Source organism: Calliphora vicina, chromosome 4, assembly GCF_958450345.1.
Source record: "Calliphora vicina chromosome 4, idCalVici1.1, whole genome shotgun sequence".
NCBI classification, from domain to species: Eukaryota; Metazoa; Arthropoda; class Insecta; order Diptera; family Calliphoridae; genus Calliphora; species Calliphora vicina.
In genome coordinates this window covers 16933822-16953413 of record NC_088783.1, presented here as the reverse complement: position 1 = coordinate 16953413, position 19592 = coordinate 16933822, and the positions used below count along the sequence as shown (strand labels likewise).

General features: G+C 30.1%; 2 protein-coding genes across 2 annotated transcripts; both read right to left on the bottom strand.

Moving 5' to 3' along the window:
* Positions 1-550: 550 nt before the first annotated feature.
* Positions 551-12033, bottom strand: Pat1 (Protein interacting with APP tail-1). The gene is made up of 8 exons (XM_065508103.1): positions 11510-12033; positions 6235-6902; positions 5930-6157; positions 5767-5868; positions 4453-4963; positions 4042-4207; positions 3681-3838; positions 551-839 (listed from the first exon to the last, which is right to left on the bottom strand). The coding sequence occupies exons 1-8, from the start codon at positions 11669-11671 to the stop codon at positions 741-743; spliced, it is 2094 nt and encodes a 697-aa protein (XP_065364175.1). The 5' UTR covers positions 11672-12033; the 3' UTR covers positions 551-740.
* A 1669-nt stretch (positions 12034-13702) lies between these two features.
* On the bottom strand, positions 13703-14714 carry LOC135959095 (uncharacterized). The gene is made up of 3 exons (XM_065510115.1): positions 14348-14714; positions 13984-14290; positions 13703-13927 (listed from the first exon to the last, which is right to left on the bottom strand). Exons 1-3 carry the CDS (start codon positions 14603-14605, stop codon positions 13782-13784), a joined length of 711 nt encoding a protein of 236 aa, XP_065366187.1. The 5' UTR covers positions 14606-14714; the 3' UTR covers positions 13703-13781.
* Between the last annotated feature and the right edge of the window lie 4878 nt (positions 14715-19592).

The following is a 19592-nucleotide window of genomic DNA, read 5'->3' as shown; positions in this document are numbered from 1 at the left end:
TAAAAGAAATAATAAAAGTTTATTGGTTTAGAATTTTAACTATTTACATTTTATATAAAATACTTTAAAAAAACGTTTAAAAAAATATATGTATATAAGTATAATGATAAGACCACAATTATTTATTACACATTGAAATAAAAGGAAATTTTCATATTTGCACGATAAGACTGAGATGAGAAAGATAGATCAATGCAATTAATCTGGCTTTATAATTATGATTACTTTTTTTTCTAAACAATAATAATTGTGCTTTAATTATAAACATTATTTAGGTCATTTTAAATAAAAGTAAGTGATAAAATAAACATTATTGCAATAAGAGAATTTTAATTTTAACAATAATAATAGAAAATGAACACCATCAAAATCCTACACCTTAGATTTCTTTTGCTCAATTGATCATAATACTTAGTGTAGAATTTTATTTAAAAAAAAAAGAAAAACGAGAATAAAGTAAAGAAATTTGAATTTTAAAACAACAATAATTTTGTTATACATTTCTGTTTAAACGGAAGTACCAGTTGTTATAGTAGTGATAGTAAAGTTATTTTTGTTTTCTTACTTACTTAACTAAATTTGTTTTTATTTTGTAAAAGTTCCTAAAATTTTTGTTTTTAAGTAAACTTAATGATGCATGTCACTCTACACAACACTAAAATGTATTTTTGTTTTTATTTTTCCGTCTTCTTTCCATTTTAGAGATTACCAATGTATCAGGGTGAATGAAGGTTTTTTATTTAATTGCAAGCGGTTAAGTTGTGTGTGCACATGGTGAAAAATTGATATTTGATGTCCTCCAGGGTACTATCTTCTTTAATAGCGGGATAAATGTTTTTCTGGAATAAAAAATAAACAGACAAATTTTAATATTGGTTAGCAATTGGATGCAAATCAACAGCAAAAAAAAAGAGAGACAATATTTGGTCTCATGAGGGCGAAATTGTTTATAAAAGAAAATGTCTCATGAGAGCAGATGTGTATATATGTATATATATATAATAGATTTTTATCTAAAAAAAACGAACATTTTTCTAAATAATAATGTTGTCTCAACAGATTGAAGAGATTTTCCTAATATTTTGTCTCATGAGAACGAAACATTTTCTTAATGAAAAGTTTTTCACGTCAGATAAAAATTACCAACACTTATGCCTAGTTCTGATCCAATAAGCATTTGCACATTTGGTTGGAATTTGACTTGAATGCAAATGTAATTATGTTTTAAATTTGAAAAATATTTGATAAAATTAAATATTTTTCAAACTAAAAACATATTGTTTGAATTTATGTTTCCTTTTTAATGGAGAATGCTATTGAAATAAAGTGTAATACATACAATTGTCATTCTTTTGCTTAACTATAATTCAAGGCTTGAATTATTACACTTGCTTTCAGCTTGAATTCGAAAAAGCTTAAAATTTTAACAAATGCAGGTTTTTTAAGTTATTGAATAGTTTATGAATAAATTTATTGAATAATTAGCAAAAGTTTTTAAGAAAATTAAGAAATATATACAAAAAATGTACTAAATTCCCAAAAAACTACTTTATTTTATATTATGAAACAAATTCTAAAAAAAGTACTAAAATGTTTACTTACTTAAAAAGCATTAAGCGAATAATTTTTTGCTGAGTTTTAACGAAAATTTAGAAACAATACCAAAAAGTACTAAAATGGCAAAAGTACTTTTTTTCTAAATTAAGACTAAAATTATGAAAAAATACTAAAATGTGTTCCTAATTTTTTTTTAACATTTTTGCAGATTTTTAACAAAAATTAAGCAAAATATGTCAAAAAGTACTAAAATGCTACTTAATTATGTAAAATAAAATTTTAAATTGCTTTCTGCCAAGTTTAAAGCAAATTTAAACAACTTTTAACAAATAGTAGTAAAATACTAAAAAGTACTTTTTCAAAAAAAAGCACAAACTTTACAAAAAAAGTACTAAAGTATGTAATTCATAAAGCAAAACTTTAAAAAAAAATTTGGGAACAATTCCAAAATGTACTAAAATGGCAAAAGTACTTTTTTCTAAATTAAGACTAAAATTCTGAAAAAAGTACTAAAATGTGTACTTAATTTTTTTTAAACATTTCAAGTCAGTTTTGCAAATTTTAAACGAAAATTAAGCAAAATATGTCAAAAAGTACTAAAATGCAAAAAGTACTTTTTTCCAAATTAAGTCTAAATTACAGATATAAGTACATAACTATGTAAAATAAAATTTTAAATGGTTTTTGCTAAGTTTAAAGAAAATATAAACAACTTTTAACAAATAGTAGTAAAATACTAAAAAGTACTTTTTCCAAAATAAAGCACAAACTTTAAAAAAAAGTACTAAAAAATGTAATTAAGCAAAACAAAATTTTAAATAAATTTTTTCCTTTGCTGGGTTTTATCGAAAATTTGGGAACAATACCAAAAAGTACTAAAAAGACAAGAGTACTTTTTTCTAAATTAAGACTAAAATTCTGAAAAAAGTACTAAAATGTTTACTTAAGAAATTTTTTGGAATAGTTATAACGAAAATTAAGCGAAATATGTCAAAAAGTATTAAAAAGCAAAAAGTACTTTTTTCCGAATTAAGTCTAAATTGCAGAAATAAGTACTTAATTATGTAAAAAAAAAAAATTTAATTGCTTTTGCCAAGTTTAAAGCAAATTTAAACAATTTTTAACAAATAGTAGTAAAATACTAAAAAGTACATTTTCCAAAATAAAGCATAAATTTCACAAAAAAAACTAAGTGTTATTAAGTAAAGCAAAATAAAACTTTAAATTTCTCTTGTTAAGTTTTTACCAAAATTAAACAAAATTTTTAACAAAAAATACTAAAATACCAAAAGATACTTTTTCCAAAATAAAAGCAAAACGTTAAATGGATTTTTGTTAAGTTTCAAGCTAAAATATTCAAATAACAAAAAGTACTTTAAGCCAAATTATGTTTAAAACTCAGAAAAATGTCATTAATTTTATACTTTTTAAAGTAAAACACAAATTTAAATATTTTTTTAAATTTAAGGTTACAGGTGCGAGATATACCTAAATTTACTAAATTAACAAAAAGTACTTTATGGAAATTAAGTCTAAAAATTAAAAAAAAGTATATACTAAATTTATAGGTTTTTTAGATAAAAAATAATTCTACTCATTTTTGTTTGAAGAATAAATTAGCTAAAAATATCGAAAAGTACTAAATTACAAAGAAGTACTTACTCATGAGATACAATTTTCGTATCTCTCGAGAAACAATTTTCGTATAGAATATTTTTCCTATCGCTTGAGAGACAATTTTGATCTAGAAAAATGTTTGTGTTTCTCTAGACACAATTTTCGTCTAGACCAAATTTTCGTGTCTATCTAGACGCAATTTTCGTCTAGAACAATTATTTCGAATCGCTCGAGACACAATTTTCGTCTAAAACAATTTTTCGTGTCATTCGGACACAATTTCGTCTAGAAAAATTGTTTGTGTTTCTCGAGACACAATAGAAAATGTTTCGTGTTGCTCGAGACAAAATTTTTAGTAATGAAAATTGTTCGTTTCTAAGCCAAAATTTGGTCTCATAATTCAGAAAACTGGTTTAAACGAAAATTTTGTCTCATGAAATAAATACAAATAGTCTATATCAGTTTAAAGATAAATACTTTGAGGATATAAATTTTGTATTACTTACGTCCATTGTTAAATTTTGTCCACGCAAAATTTGCCAATTATCCAGCATATTTGCGTATTTCAAATATTTCTCATATTCTCTTAACACCTCATAAACATGACACAGTCCTAAATAATCGTATTCCAGTCCCGAATACGAACGACCAAATAAACGTAAACCTAAGCAAAATAAATTGAAAACAAATTGAAAATATTAGAAATGAATAAATATGTAAATTAACAATCAATAATTGACAATCCAACAATGTAATTCAATCATTCAATTGACCTTTTCCATCAATAATCAAACATTTGTAGACAACACATTATTGAAATGTAATTGAATAGAAAACAATCTTAATTTGTTACTGCTTGTTACTTACTAATTTCTATACTGCGCAAATACAGCTCTTCAGCCTCACGATACTTTTTCATTTGATAATTGTACAGTGAGGCCAAATGGCCAATGGAGAGACCAACTTCATAATCAAAGGGACCCAAAAGATCAGTTTTTATTTTAATAGATTTTTGGTGCATGCGCTCGGCTTCCTAAAAAACAAAAAAATAATAAATTTATAAAAGATTTTAAATATGTACTTGTTACAATGAAATACATATAATAGATATTTCCTACTTTGCATTAACAGTTTATAATTTACTCATTATTCATTAATAATTTATAAAACATCTCACGTTTAATTAGCTGCCTTATAACAAGGTCTTTCATACAACTAATTAAATGTAAACTTAATATTGTAAATTTATTTCTCAGCCACATTCACATTCACACTCACCTCAAAACGATTCATTGTCTGATACAATCTTCCCAAATTACCATACAATTTTGCCGTCTGTACATTCACTTCGCCAAACACCTCCAACGACAATTGCAAAGCAAATTTATGCAAATCTTCTGATTGCTTAAGCAGTCCTTCATCGTCTACTCCCTCGGCCATTTTATCCAGAGCAATTTCTTCCAATAGCAAAGCTTTAACCCTCTTGGCCGAGGCTAATTTTAAATGATCTTCTGGCACTAGATGTTTGAGTATGTCGACAGCTTTTTCGACATGATCACGGGCACAAGTGAAATTGCCGGTACTGTATTCGTGCACATAGTAGGCATATGAAAGATCTTCGTGGACAATGGCCACATGGAAGTTACGATTACCAAAGACACAACGTTTGATATCTAAAGCTTCTTTGTACACATTGACACTTTGATGGGGGGAGTCGACGTTGAGAAGGAAGAAGCCGTAGTCGAGCAGAGTGTCGGCATATTTCTGATGGGTAGCACCGAAAGTTTTTCTGAAAAAAAAATAAGATTTTATTAGAAAAAAATCAAAATTTCGATTTTATATAGATAAAAGTAACTTTTATGAGGCTCATGAGACAAAAATTGTGTCTCGGCGACACGAAAAGAATTTCTAAACAAAAATTGAAACTCAGTCGACACGAAAACAGGCATCGCGAAAATTTTCTAAACGAAAATTGTGTCTCAAGCGACACGAAAAATTGAGTCTCATGCGACACGAAACACTTTTTAAAAGAAAATTGTGTCTCAAGCGATATGAACAATTTTCTAAAGGAAAATTGTGTCTCAAGCGACACGGAAAATGTTCTTAACTAAAATTGTGTCTCAAGCGACACGAACAGTTTTCTAATTAAAAATTGTGTCTCAAGCGACACGAAAAATTTTCTAGACGAAAATTTTATCTTAAGCGACAGGAAAAATTTTCTAAACCGAATTTTTTTCTCAAGCGACACGAAAAAATATTTTCAAAACGAAAATTGTGACCCAAAGGACATTAAAAAATATTCAAAACGAAAATAGTGTCCCAAGCGACACGAAAAATTTTCTAAACGAAAATTGTGTCTGAAGCGACACGAAAAATTTTCTTAACGAAAATTGAGTCTCAAGAGACACGCTAGATGATTATTCATACACAAATTGTGTCTCGAGTAACACGAGAGTATTTATATACAAAAATTATGTCTCAAGCAAAACATTTTCCGTCTCATGAGACAAAATTTTGGTTTGACATTATTTTCATTTACTGAGACAACATTTTCAATTCTTTCGTGAGATTTATACAAAATATTTTACTTACTTTGCCCTAGATTTGGCCTGACAAATTAACATATTCGCACGCTGATAATCTCTTTTCACAACACAAGCTTTGGCAGCCTGACGCAGCACATCAATGGCAATTCTGCAAGAAGACACAATAATAAAAAAACAAAAGTAATTTAATAATAAATCTATACAATTACCTCTCTGGTGTGGTTTCCTCCAGATTACGCATGGCCACAACACTCCACATATGACTGTCATCGTATTCATTGCGTGCAAAATACATTTCCGAAAATTGTGTATAAGTATTGGCCAGCAAAGGTTTGGGTATCTCCTCCGTATCGATTTGCTTAAGTAAATCCACAATCACATCAAAAGTACGTTCAGCAGCTTTAAAATAACTCAAGCCTGTCTCCGAATGTAAAAGTCTACGAAGGAAATAATAAAAAAATAAAAAAGAAATTGAGTTTTCCTTTCTGATTTTATGTTATAGTTTTTTTGTTACCTTTGTAAACAATCTAAATAAATAATTTTTAATTTCTTATCTAAGGACATGCGTTTCAGTTTGGTGGCCACGCATGTTAAGATTTCTATACTTTCGGACAACCAGCCGGCCTCGGACAGAAAGGAACCCAAACGCAGACCAAAATCTATGGCATCCAAACCAAAAGGAAAATCACTTGCTAAGCTGGCATCAGTCAAACCTATGGAATCGGCTTGTTGTATAATTGATTCATCTAAAGATTTTGTTGCTGTGTTGTTGTAGTCTTTACTTGTACTGCTGTGTGATGATGTTGAGGGCCTGGGCGCTGAGACTGAGGCTGATGAGGTTTGTTCACTGTTATTATGGCTTTTACAATTTAAAGCTAATTTCGCCTTGGCCAATTTAGCCAATTTGGAAGCAGTCTTAGTTGTTGCTGTCATTGTGGATGTGGATGTTGATGTCGTGGTGGTTTGTGCTTTGTTGACATTATCATCGGCGGGTTGTTGCTTATAACGTCCAGTGTAGGTCTGTTTTAATTGTGATGCTAAAGGTTTGCCTCTACTTATCAAAGTAGCCAGGCATAAAAATAATTTCTTGCGTGCCGGATCAAAACGCAATAAACGTTCAAAGATCTCTAAATCAGCCAATTGCTCAAATAGCATGTCTTTCAAATCATCTCGTTGGGACATCTGCAAACATAAACAAGAAAACAAAACAAATGAAAACGCATGAGGAAATGATTTCAGCAACCTGTAATAGCAGGTTTGTATAGATAATAACTTAAAGCCAGTTTGTTTAATTTATATTATTAACTTTACTAGTTTTACTTTAAGTGCATATCAACAACGACCTGCCTCAATTTATAGGGAATTTAAATTTTTAAACAATTTAACACAATTAAAATCATGTTTTTGTTTTCATTTTTCTATTTATTGTATTAATTTACAGCCAAGTTATTGAACTTTATGGATCACTAGCTGTGCCAACACCACCATACATAATAGCTGCGATAAAAATGTGTTTTGTACAATTACTGGACTCGCTCTAATCTTTACGAAGCCTACACACAATACAATACAATACGTACTAAATAATAAACAATTGTTAAGTTTTTCCTTTTCGAATTGTAAAATGTGCGTCTGTTGTATAGATTAAAAAGCAAAAAAGTTTCAATTATTCAACCACATAATAAGTGTCAAGTTGTATAGACCATTTAACTTAAACAAATTTACACATTTTAATGCAATTCTATAGAAAATTTAAATTTGGAAACTGTTTTATTACAATAAATGTAAAGTAATGTACTTCTTTGTCTCAGTACAGACAAATTATTGTGTGTCACATGAGATAGAATTATGATATAGACAAATTTACTGTTACATTATAGAATCACAATTTAAAATTCACCTGAGATACAATTTTCTATAGAGATACAATTTTCGCTCAAGACACAATTTTCGTTAAGAAAATGTGTCGTGTCGCCAGCGACATAATATTTAGTTTAGTTTGGAAGGGGTGTGCAATTCCACAAGAGTCTGATAAAAAAAGTATACCATTCATAAAAAAGCGGACATACAGAAAAGAAAGGTAGTGTCTTAGAGATAGCAAAAGGAGAAACAAAATAAAAAATCCAAATCTGCGAAAAGAGGGAAAAGTGGTTACAGATTTGAATTCACCGTAGAATATCCTTTAAATAGCCAACCTATTCCACTGATAAAACCTTGTATGTTACTCAATTTACAGCCAGCAACACTCCCAAGTTCAACTAGAAATCTGTTGACTATCCATTTAAATCTTTGACTCTGTAGTCTCGTGCAGCTGCACATAATGTGCTCTACTGTCTCCAACTCCTCTACATCCCCACACACCCTAAATCCTGTATGTTATTATCCCATTTACCTATAAAGAACCCAATTGAGCAGTGACCGGTTATCACTCCTACTAGAATCCTGAGACTACACCTATCCAACCCAATTAGTGTTTTGTTTTGGTTGCCTTTGCACCCAGTTTTTAATATCCAGCGACATAATACTAAGGACTGATTCTGAACACACGTTTTTGATTAAAACTTTTACCCCAAGTATTATCTCAGTTATTATGTTTAATGTCAATTATGTCCATTTCTTCTTAATATGATTAAAATGAGTGACGAGAAAAAAGTGCGTACTAATATTATTAAATATTTTCAACAAAAACCCAACTTGGTCCTACAAAAAATTGGCCAAACAATCAAAGGTCTGCCGTCGAACTGATTTCAATGTTATTAAACAGTATCGGGAGAACTTGTCTGTTGATAGAAAACATGGTTCAGGTAGAAGTAATGGTCCACATGATGTTTCTAAAGCCAATAAATAGATAGCATTTTCAAAAGAGCTCTCAAAACATCGGGTAGGAAAAGAGTCCGGTGCTCTGACTATTTGTTACGAAAAGTTAAAGCCAATGCAGATTTAAAAACAAACAATGATCAAAAAGTTCCGGACGGGAACTCTGCTAAAAATTTAGAGGCCAAAAACAGAGCACCGAAATTGAAAGTTCTGAAAAATTTTTCGCAGCTTCCGGGTCAATATTTTTATGTTACTGAGGCTCAAGGGAATGTTGTAGAAAGGTTTAGAACCCAAAAGCAGAAAATTTTCCCAAAAAGTTCTTGGTACGGCAAGCAATATGCAGTAGCGGCAAAAGACGCCAAACAGGTATTGCAATATGAGGCCGAGCGTTGTCATTATATTACGGTTTTATGTCTGACCGCATATTTTAGGTGTTTTTCGGTCAATGCTCGCTTCAAACGAATCAGTTGAATTAGCTACAGGTTCCCTGTAATGGTCTGGTCTGATTTCAGCAGCTCATAATAGATAGGACCCTTTTGCTTCCACCAAATACAGAACATTACCTTAGCGGCATGGATATTTGGCTTTGGTGTCGATTCGGCTGGTTGGCCGGGCTTCACATACTATATCTTTAGCTTCGGGTTATCGTAATGAATCCAGTTTTCATCGCAAGTAATGATGTGGTGCAGAAATGATTTTATTTTATAACATTCAAGCATCATTTCGGACATGCAAAAATCAAGGTTTCAATTCGTATGGTACTCAATTTCTAAACGAATTTGTTGGCTGACCTTTTACTTCCGTGTCAAAATCACCACTACTGAACCGCACTAACCACATCTCGCACATTCTAACCGAGCTTTGGTGTGCACCAGTGGCACTTCTTTTCAAATTAAAGAAGTGAAGCAAAACTTCCCGCATATGACGCTTTGTTGGTACAAAATTGGATATTTACAAAGCAAAAAAACTTTGTTGTTTACTTTATATTGTTTAATAACTAAGTTGGAATAAATGACAGATATGAACCCTTCAAAATGACATATAAGTTATTAAAGCCAAAAAGCGCTTTCAAAAGATATGCCATCTATTGTAAATTCCGCATTTTTAAGTCATACCTTAATACAATTTTCCTATAAAAAATTTCTCGTATCGCTTTACGAATAGAAAATTGATCACGTCGCTTGAGACACAATTTTTGCATAAAAATTTTCTACAATTTTCCGTCTAAAACATTTTTTGTATCGCCTGAGACACAATTTGCGTTTAAAAAATGTTTCAAATGGAAATTGTTGTTATTTCAATTATTTTATTTAGATATTTGCAATGACGTTTTTCTTATACATAGATGTAAAAAATGGTTTACAAAACAAAGTATTAATCATCGTTTGTATAATTTTGTTGTTTTTATTTCATAAATAACACCTAATCAAATAAAAAATAAACCGTTTAATTGAAAACAAATTTGTTTTGAGAGGCAAGTCAGTTGACAAATATTGAAGACGTATCGAACAATTATCATTTTGCAGTTGATTGAATTAAAAAATTTCCAAGTCTAAAGAAATAAGAATGCGGTTATTAAACTCTGAGGGATGCTTTAAAGAAACGAATATCAAAGTAAATTAAATATGTGATGCACAAAGTCTAAACGAATGATTTCAGAAGTACAGTGATTGGTGATTGTTCACACAATAATTAAAACTTTTAAGAGAAACGTTTCGAGTGATACACCAGAAAACCAGCTGTATCAATTGTACAACATAGTTCTTTACTTTAAACATGATGTTCCCATTAGGATTTAGGTTCTAGAGCGACACGAATTTTACTCGGTTCAAATATTGTATAGAATCTGACAGCAGCTGTATCAATCGCATTTTATTTTGGCAAAACAACACAGTTCTCTACTTTAAACATGAACTTCCCTATTCTATCCACGTTGCAGGATGGACCGAGTATTACTCGATCAACTACTGTAAACTGAGCGATAGCTTCATCAAGAAAGAGCTCTGTTACAACAGTGACGTAGGTACACTTGTTTTTATTATCTACAAAAAATTATGAAAATTTGGCGCTTACAATAAACGAAGCATCTAAAAAGTTTTATCGAAGTAATTAAACAGATTAATCTTATCTATTTGGAAAATAATAAATGATACATATTTGTTTATAACTATTTTTGTCTATAGTGTGAGGAAACTTAGATTGCGCAATCTAATCTGTATGATTTTACTTTTATTTTTGAGACTTTAAAGGAATATCTAACAAAAACTATCTATATTTTAATGTAAAACTATACGCTACAACTTTTGGACAATAATGAGAAGAAAATATTGAAGATCGATAAGATTTTACTAAAATTTTGAGATTTTAAAAGAATATTTAGCAAAAAATAACTACAGTTTAATGTAAAACTAAACAATTGCCAACTATTGGTTAATAATCAGATTTTTTACAGCCGGATTAAAGTAATGATAGAAAACTAGCACAATTTCCTAAACACTGGATTTGTGGTTCCATTCAAACACTGGCAATTGAAATTCTAGAAAATATCTAAAATAAATATCTTCATCTTCTCACGTCCCTACAAATGAATGAACACATAATTGAATTATAAACAAGGCTTTCAAAAGTACCAAACGAAAAGAACCTGTGAATATCACCTAAAAGTTCCATATGTTTAAACTTCAGCAAACTTCAACCCATCCAAGAACTAAACCTTCAAATCAAAAAGAGCATTTAAATAAATAAATCACTTGAGGGACACACATTTAAATATATTAATACAATTTTAAACACCACAAAAAGAGCAAATGTTATAAATGTTTTAAAGTCATGCTTGTCACATGAAATGTGTTATGAATAATTAACAATTTTTTCTTTTTTTTGAATAAAGACTAGGCAGACATACACGTTAGACCCAAATGAAATTGATTCTGCCCGGATTTAACGAATTAAATGATTAATTAAAAACTTACCAAAACATAAATATCGATAAGCACTCCTGGCGGCAGGTAACGTAGTTGCTGGACATTATTCAAGGTCTGTTGATTGTAATTCAATTTGGTCACAAAACACCAAAGGCATCTGTCGTACAAGGTTTCGCGATTTGTCCCCGCTACCGAAATAAGCTGGGCCATTTTTGTTGTTGTCGAAAATTCCACAGCAGCGCGCAGAGACCAGCAGACACTACACCAAACAACAACACAGACAACGAACTCCTCAGCACTTGAGCAGCAGCAGAGGCAGCAGCAGCAACGCAATAACAACAACAATAAACACACAAATTTTATATATTTTTTTTTTCTTTCTTCACACCTTCGCTTAAGTTTACTTTTTTTTTCTTCTAGCTGTTAAATTTCACTGTATTTTATAGACCTTTAATAATTATTCTTTTCGTTTTCCAATTGCTTAGCTTTATTTTAAGTTGTTTTTATATTTATTTAAGCTTTTGTGCACACAATTTTCTTTATATTTATTTAACAGTTTAATAATAATTTGTTTGCCTTCTTTAGAGCTGCGTCTTCTTTCTCAACTGCTGATGAAACAAAGAAATAACTAACGTTGTATATTTTTAGAGTATTTGGTTAATGGTTACTTAATTTTTTATAGATTTTCGGGTTACTCTCAGAAGCAAAGGCATAGCTATTAATACACTCAGGGGTAATTTTCGTCTTGCAAACCAAATTTGCCATGTTTTGTCAAATAAATAATTTCAAATTCTTGTTTTATATATAAATTTCTTAAAGCACTCAAAAATAAAATTGAACGATTACCCAAAATTTAACATATTTTACAACACTACAAATAAAATTTTCACTATTTAGTACACATAGTTGTATTTTGAGGGTAGTAGAACAAATTGAATGAAATTCATGGGAAATTGACAACACAAAAATAAAATGTTTTAAGATAATTTTTTTGGACAATTGGGACTTTTCAAATGTTATTTTTCAAAATATATAGTCAAGTGGTCAGACATTAGGGAAAATTGCTGTATATAAGGGATAAATGAGGAGCCCCAGAGCAAAAGATACTTTTACGCATTTTTTGACAAATTGGTTTTTCGGTATTTTTATAATATTTGGGATGAAATCTCCAATCAAGTTAGCAAAATTTTTTTAATTTTTTTACAACACGACCAAACAAAAATATGATTACAACACCACAATCTGTATATTAACTATATATATACAGTGCACTCTCGATAATATGAACACCTCAAAATATGAACACTTTTTGCTTCCATTGACTACTCTAAAATATGAACTTGTGTGCAAAAGCTTTAAAATATGAACAGCTTATTTTTGATTTTTAACGTATTTTATATATATACACAGAGTAGACAACTAAATCAACAGCGCAGTGGCTAAATTCTAATTCAACTGCATAATAATTTTGGGATTTCCCTAGCTGCAGATGGGAATTAGCTGCCATTCGCAAATATGAACAATCTTACGAAAGTGGCCAGGTTTTAATTAGTTCATATTATCGCGAGTGCACCGTAAATTATTATTTTGAAAACTGTAGAAAATAGCTTTTAATTAGTTTATTACTATTTCAATTGCCATATAAATTTGTGTTTCTTGTATAACTTTTTTTACCATTTACACTTAAATATTTCAGAAAATATTAAAATATATGTTTTCAGGCCTGTCACACATTTTGTTCGGTTTTGTTTTAGGTTTTTCAGATTCCGTGTAATTTATTAATTAGTTTTTATCAAAACTTTTTGTTTAATTAAAGTGTTGTTTATAAAAAAATCGCTTATATGTATATTTTCTATCATAGTGGCAAGCATTGTTAATTTGTATTGGCAGTTGGCAATGCCGAACAAAAATAATTTCCTTCTTTTAAAAAATTTGTAAAATCAAAGAAATTTTAATAAAACTAGTAAATAGACAAGTAAATCTTAAAGATAATTTAAATTAACTGTAATTCAAGTGCTAAAGAAAGTTATTTCTTTAAAAATATTCAAATAATAAAAACCGTTATAAATAACAGAGTTTTCTTTATTGTTCAGATTTTTTAGGGTGGCAACCTTATTTACTTGCCACTTCAATATGGCAATACCTAACAAATACAGTTATTTTTTTGACACAGCAAAAGACTTTAGGACAAAAAGGAAAAGTGTAAAAAAGTAAAATAAAGTTAAATTTGTATAAAATTTATGTTTTATTAAAAGTGTAAAGTGTTAAAAATGCTGTAAACAAAATAATACAGCAAGTGTGGGTGAGTTTTGTTTTTCTATTAACCAAATAAATCCGAAATTTCACTTTCCATTTGTATGAGCGCAAAATCTGAGGCATTACCAAACATCCACCAGTGCCTCAAAATGTTGCGTATCAAAATGAGGCGTATGGTGATAAACTCAAAGAAATGGAAAAATAGAGCACCTGCAAAAGTAAACCAAACAAGAATATATGTAATAACAATATTAGAATTTTCTTACTTGAGGTCATCAAGGCTGTAGAAGCCAACACCACTTCTTTAACTGTCAACTTTTCGTTGGGAGTTACATTGATATTTTCCATGCATATGACCACCTGTTGCAATATAATATGGGTTAAAGGCATTAGAGGCACACTAAAAAGCAAGTGCTTCATTATGGGTCCAGCACAGTGTTTTACAAATGTTTTTATCATACGTCGTAAGCTAAATTTTTCCTCTGGCATGTTAAAGGCAGCATTACAAATCTCACAATGATTGTCACGTCTATGCATAATCCAGCGTTTTAAGCAGGGCAAGTGTATGAAACCCTACAGATTTTATTTTATTATAATTTTATATTTGTTGTGTGATTTTGAACAACTTACCACACTTCCCTTGCATAGGCAGGGACATTTTATTATTTCCATATCACTGCGATTCCAACGACAAATGCGACATGAATTGTTAAATTCATTAGTAGATCTTATGGATTCTATAGAGGTTTGTTGCATGGTTGGTGCTGGTGGCTGTAGTCTGGCAAATATCTGCCTATCGCTGGGTTCATCTGTGGCCAATATACTGCTGTATAAACGTATGGCTGTGGCTTCAGATAGGGCATGAATTATTTGATGATTAGTTGACATCTCTTGTGTGTTAATTTGAAATTTAATATAATTTGTTTTTTCTATTGCAAATTTTGAAACATATTTTGTTTTTTGATTAAGAATTTGAAAATTTTCAATTGAATTTATTTTTTTCAGTTTTAATACAGTAGAAGGATGTGAAATTAAAGTAAATTTTGACTTCGTAATTTGGAAAGCCTTCCCATTTTTTTTTATCAATATTTTTGTAATTCTTTTTTAACGACTTTAAAATAAATATTTTGATCCTTATATATAGTGGAGTAAATTTAATAATTCCAGTCTGTATGTGAGTTTACTAAGTCAGCCTTTGCAACGAGGTATATAATGCCATAGTAAGTCGGTCTTACAATGGGTCAAAATATTTTTTAAACCTAATTTTTTTTCCACCAAAAAATTGTTCTTCATTAATAAATAAATTTTCTTTTTTTTTAATTAAAAAATAAATTTTGAAAAAAAGTGATAGGAAAAGGTTATAGCTAACAATGGCCAATTCTTTGAATAAATTTATATTCTACAAATTTTTCGAAAATCCCGAATTTTTAAGTCATACAGAACAGAACCTATTTCAGTTACAGTGGTTAGTAATCTAACCACTCTATTACTTACGTTATTTATCAAAGAGTATAGAATAAAATATTAGCACAAGGCAACCAAACAAACACTAAATAACAAAGTAACAATGAATACGATGTACAATAAACACTCTTAGCCCCATTTTCTCAATCTCTGTTTATTTTTTATCTGATTATTATACCCCTCACCATGAGTGGCAAAGGTATATACTATAAGTTTGTCATTCCGTTTGTAATTTCTACATTTTTCATTTGCGACCCCACAAAGTATATATATTCTGGATCGTTATAGATAGCGAAGTCGATATAGCCATGTCCGTCTGTATGTTGAAATCAACTTTCCGAAGCCCCCAAATTACTGACATACATGATTCATACATCAATATATTCGGTTGCTATTTAAAATCGACAAAATCGGTCCATAAATGTCTGAGATATAAGGAAAAAACCAGGACAACCTCAATTTTTGGCCTATTTATACCCTTCACATTCGTAAGAAGGGTATATACAGTGGTGGCCAGGAATTTAAGACAAAAATTGTTTGCTAAATTCCATGTAATTGTCAATTATTTTTTCAAATATTTCCACAAATATGTATGCATGAGGACTGTTTTAACACACAAGTGTGTTTTATTCGACTGTGGCAATTCATACATATTCACTATGAACACATAAAATTTTTCTACAACTTGACCAAAAAAAATTCTATGAAATCTATGAAAATTAAAGAAAAGGTCGATTAACAATTATACAAATTTTTTTTAAATAAATATATTTTCTCACATTTATATCATTATAATTTTATTATTATAAAATATTCGGACTAAATTTCGTATTTTTAGTTCCATTAGTTTCGGTCATATCATGTTATTAACAGCGGATGTTCGCTGAGGTGGGTCAACGTATTTCCACATATCTTTGTCCATATATGTTTTACCGATTTTTCCAAACATTTTTCAGAAACTAGAAACATTAATAATAAATTTCATACCCTAGAGGTCCTTTTATTTTGGCTCTATCGCACATAAAATTCAGTTGATGAAAAAAATTCAAGTATTTGTCTTAAATTGGTGGCCACCACTGTACATATAAGTTTGTCATTCCGTTTGTAATTTCCACAATATAATTTTCCGACCCTATAAAGTATATGGGGCATTTCACGTCAAGTCAACTTTTGAAATCGATGTCTTCCGATCGCGATGAAATTTGCACCAATGTTAGTTCTATTGGATAGTAATTCGGACACCATTTTTCAACAAGATCGGTCAAGAACTCTCTGAGTTATAGGAGGTCAAAATTTGACATTTTGGCCAAACAGGTGTTTTTTTTTATCCATATAACTTATTACCTATTGTTCTTAGCAAAATGTGTCCCAAATAGTTTAGATAGATATTTATGCAATATTTCGAAAAAAAAAATTAAAAAAATTTAATAAAATATTTTTGATTTTTTTTTTTTAAATCAAAAATATTTTTGACTTTTTTTTTCAAAATGGGCCCTTTTTATTTTTTTTTTTTATTTTTTTTAAGAAAGCTTAGGTCTTTTCCTAAGCGACCTATATGGTCGCTTAGTGGGATGCGAGTGGGATATGTATCAAAAAAAATATTTTGTAACTCAAGATTTAAAATTTTTGAATTTTTTTGCAAAGTCAAAAACTTTGTTGACTTTTTTTTTTAAAAAAATGGACCCATTTTTTATTTTTTTTTTGCTCAGAAGAAAGCTTATGTGTTTTCCTTTAACACCCTTTTGGTCGCTTAGTGGTATGCGAGTGGGATATCTATAAAAAAAATGTTTTGTAACTCAAGACATACAATTTTTTACTTTTTTTTGAAAAATCAAAAACCTTTTTGACTTTTTTTTTCCAAAATGGACTCTTTTTTTATTAATTTTTTTTTCTCAAAAGAAAGCTTAGGTCTTTTCCTTTAAAACCTTTTTGGTCGCTTAGTGGGATGCGAGTGGGATATCTATCAAAATAAATGTTTTGTAACTCAAGACAAAGGTTTTTAAATTTGCACTATTTTAATTTTTTTCATATTTGTGTGTAAACCTTAAAAATTAAACTTACGCAGAGAAACTAGACACATTAGCCTTTCCGATGGTATGTAACATACCCAACTAAAATTTCATAGCCTCGATACTGTAATACCCATAATATGTTAACCTAAAAAATCACTTTTTTTCTATGGAAATGTTGAATAATTTAATTTTGTTATTTATTTGTAATAATAATTAATTTAATATATAATAATAATAATAATAATAAAAAGATGAATAATTTAGTAAAATTTAATCTTAATCACAATAGATCAATTTATATAATAACTATTTTTACACTTAATTTATGAAGTTTTTCAATTTTCAAATATCCATACTTTTATCCTCCTTATTTGTCACCTTTATTAGCTGCTTTTTTTGTCAATCCTTTCTTGGCGTTATTAGATTCAGCTACTGATTTCGCTGCTGGCTTCTTTTTTGGCTTTGGAAAGAAATCGCATTGAGTAGATGCAGAAAACTTTTTTAATTTGAGTCTTCCATCGACAAGCGGTATGAAAGCATGGTATTGAGCAGTGCCATCGATTGTTACCGCAGCATCGAATCTGCTCTTTAGTGTTTTCAATGTTTCCTCATGATCCTCTTTGCTACTAAAAACTATTTTAGTTTCTTTACATAATTCTTTGCCCAATGGAATAAAGCAGTCGCATCTAAGATGCGATCTTGATGAGAGCACTGGAGGCTATACTTCGCTGCATTTCTTTTGAGGTTTGCTCCAATACCATCACATGCTCCTTTACCATGAGCAGTAGGATGAAAATGCCACTCAGCTGGCATTCCAAAATCTTTTTCATGAGCTGTAAGATTTGCGAAGCTACTTTTGTTTTTAAAATGTTGACGAGCTCCGTCCGAAACGTAGTATACCTTTTTTACTGTAAATTTTGATTTTAGATAATTTAGTATTATCTTCTGGTACTCATAAACTGCAACGGTGTCATGTTTTAAATTTTGTGTTCCAGGTTTTCTTCTTTCATGTAGTAAATAACTACTGTGAATATAGTTGCTTGGTCGTTATTGAAGTGGAATGCTTGTATGGAATCCTGAAGAACATATTTATAGTTCTCTGCGAAATCAAATGAAATAATGAATTCACCAGACTTCAAATGTGTTTTCAAGTCCTTGAAGAATGACCACTGCTCTTTGACTAAAAAGTCATGGGTTCTCAAATTTAGCAATCCTCTACACAGTTCTTCCACAAAATCATCCACATTTAAAATTATGGTTTTCAGTGTGCATCTTTCAGTCTGAAGCCAAGATTCAAATTTTAACTCCTCAATACATTCTCGATCAAAAGAGTTGATTAAATTTTCTTTGATGGATGTGGTTTCCGGGCAATTCGAACATTCACCTAAGTGGCAAGAAGTTGTAGCATTAGGGCACATAGTCAATTTAAGGCAATCGCGGTAATGGTGTAAATCTTCTGATGAATCATCTTTTAAGTAATTTAAGTTGATTTCCTTCAACATCAATTTAACATTTTCATGGTAAATACAAACACATACTGTGTGAGTTCCGCTGCTTCCTGCCAAAACGCAATGTTTTGGCCTCAGTTGTATAAATTTTGTGAATCCAATTTTGACATCCTCGTATTCAGATTGAAATGTTGCGAATAATTCATTCAGGTTACAGAGAACCATTCTCTTCTGCATTTGAACTTTCTTGCCATCGATTCGTACAGACATCCAGTCTTTCATCCCTGGCATCAGGCGACTCATATCATCTCGCTGATAAAACTGAGTTATTAGAGATTTAGTTTTTCCCTTCTTTTTGTTTGGGAGTGTGAGAATCCCATGCTCAGCAACCAATTGTTTAGCAATTCTTGCATTTCGTTGAGACGTTCCAAACTCAGTCATTGTTTTTGCAGAACTCCATGTTCTTGGAGCAAGCGTGAGAAGTTGAATTCTTTCAGCTTCACTCTGTGACGTTTTGTATTTCTCTTTTATTTGTTCAAGAACTTCTACTGCATCCTTATGGTATTGGTTTCGACACTCATTCGTTGAATTTGAAAAGTTAGAATAACCATCATCATCAACAGTTCTGTCTTCATTCTCGGAATTACTTTTGTCTTCATCTGGAATAACTTCAACGCAAGGCTCATTACTATTCAAATTCGGTAATTCGTTCAACTTTCCGAGCTCTTTCCTGCATGATCCACACATTTTCAATCGTTTTGACAGCGTAGGGAATTTTTTTAATAAGCCGTCGGAAATATTTCGCATATCTGATAATCTGTGCTTCATTTTGTTAAAGGGATTAAAACAAAAAGACGAATAAATTTCATTTTCAACCTTAGCCTTTTTAGAAGTCGTAGACATTTTGAATTTTGTAAGTATTTATGTAAATAACACACGTCTTAACTTTAA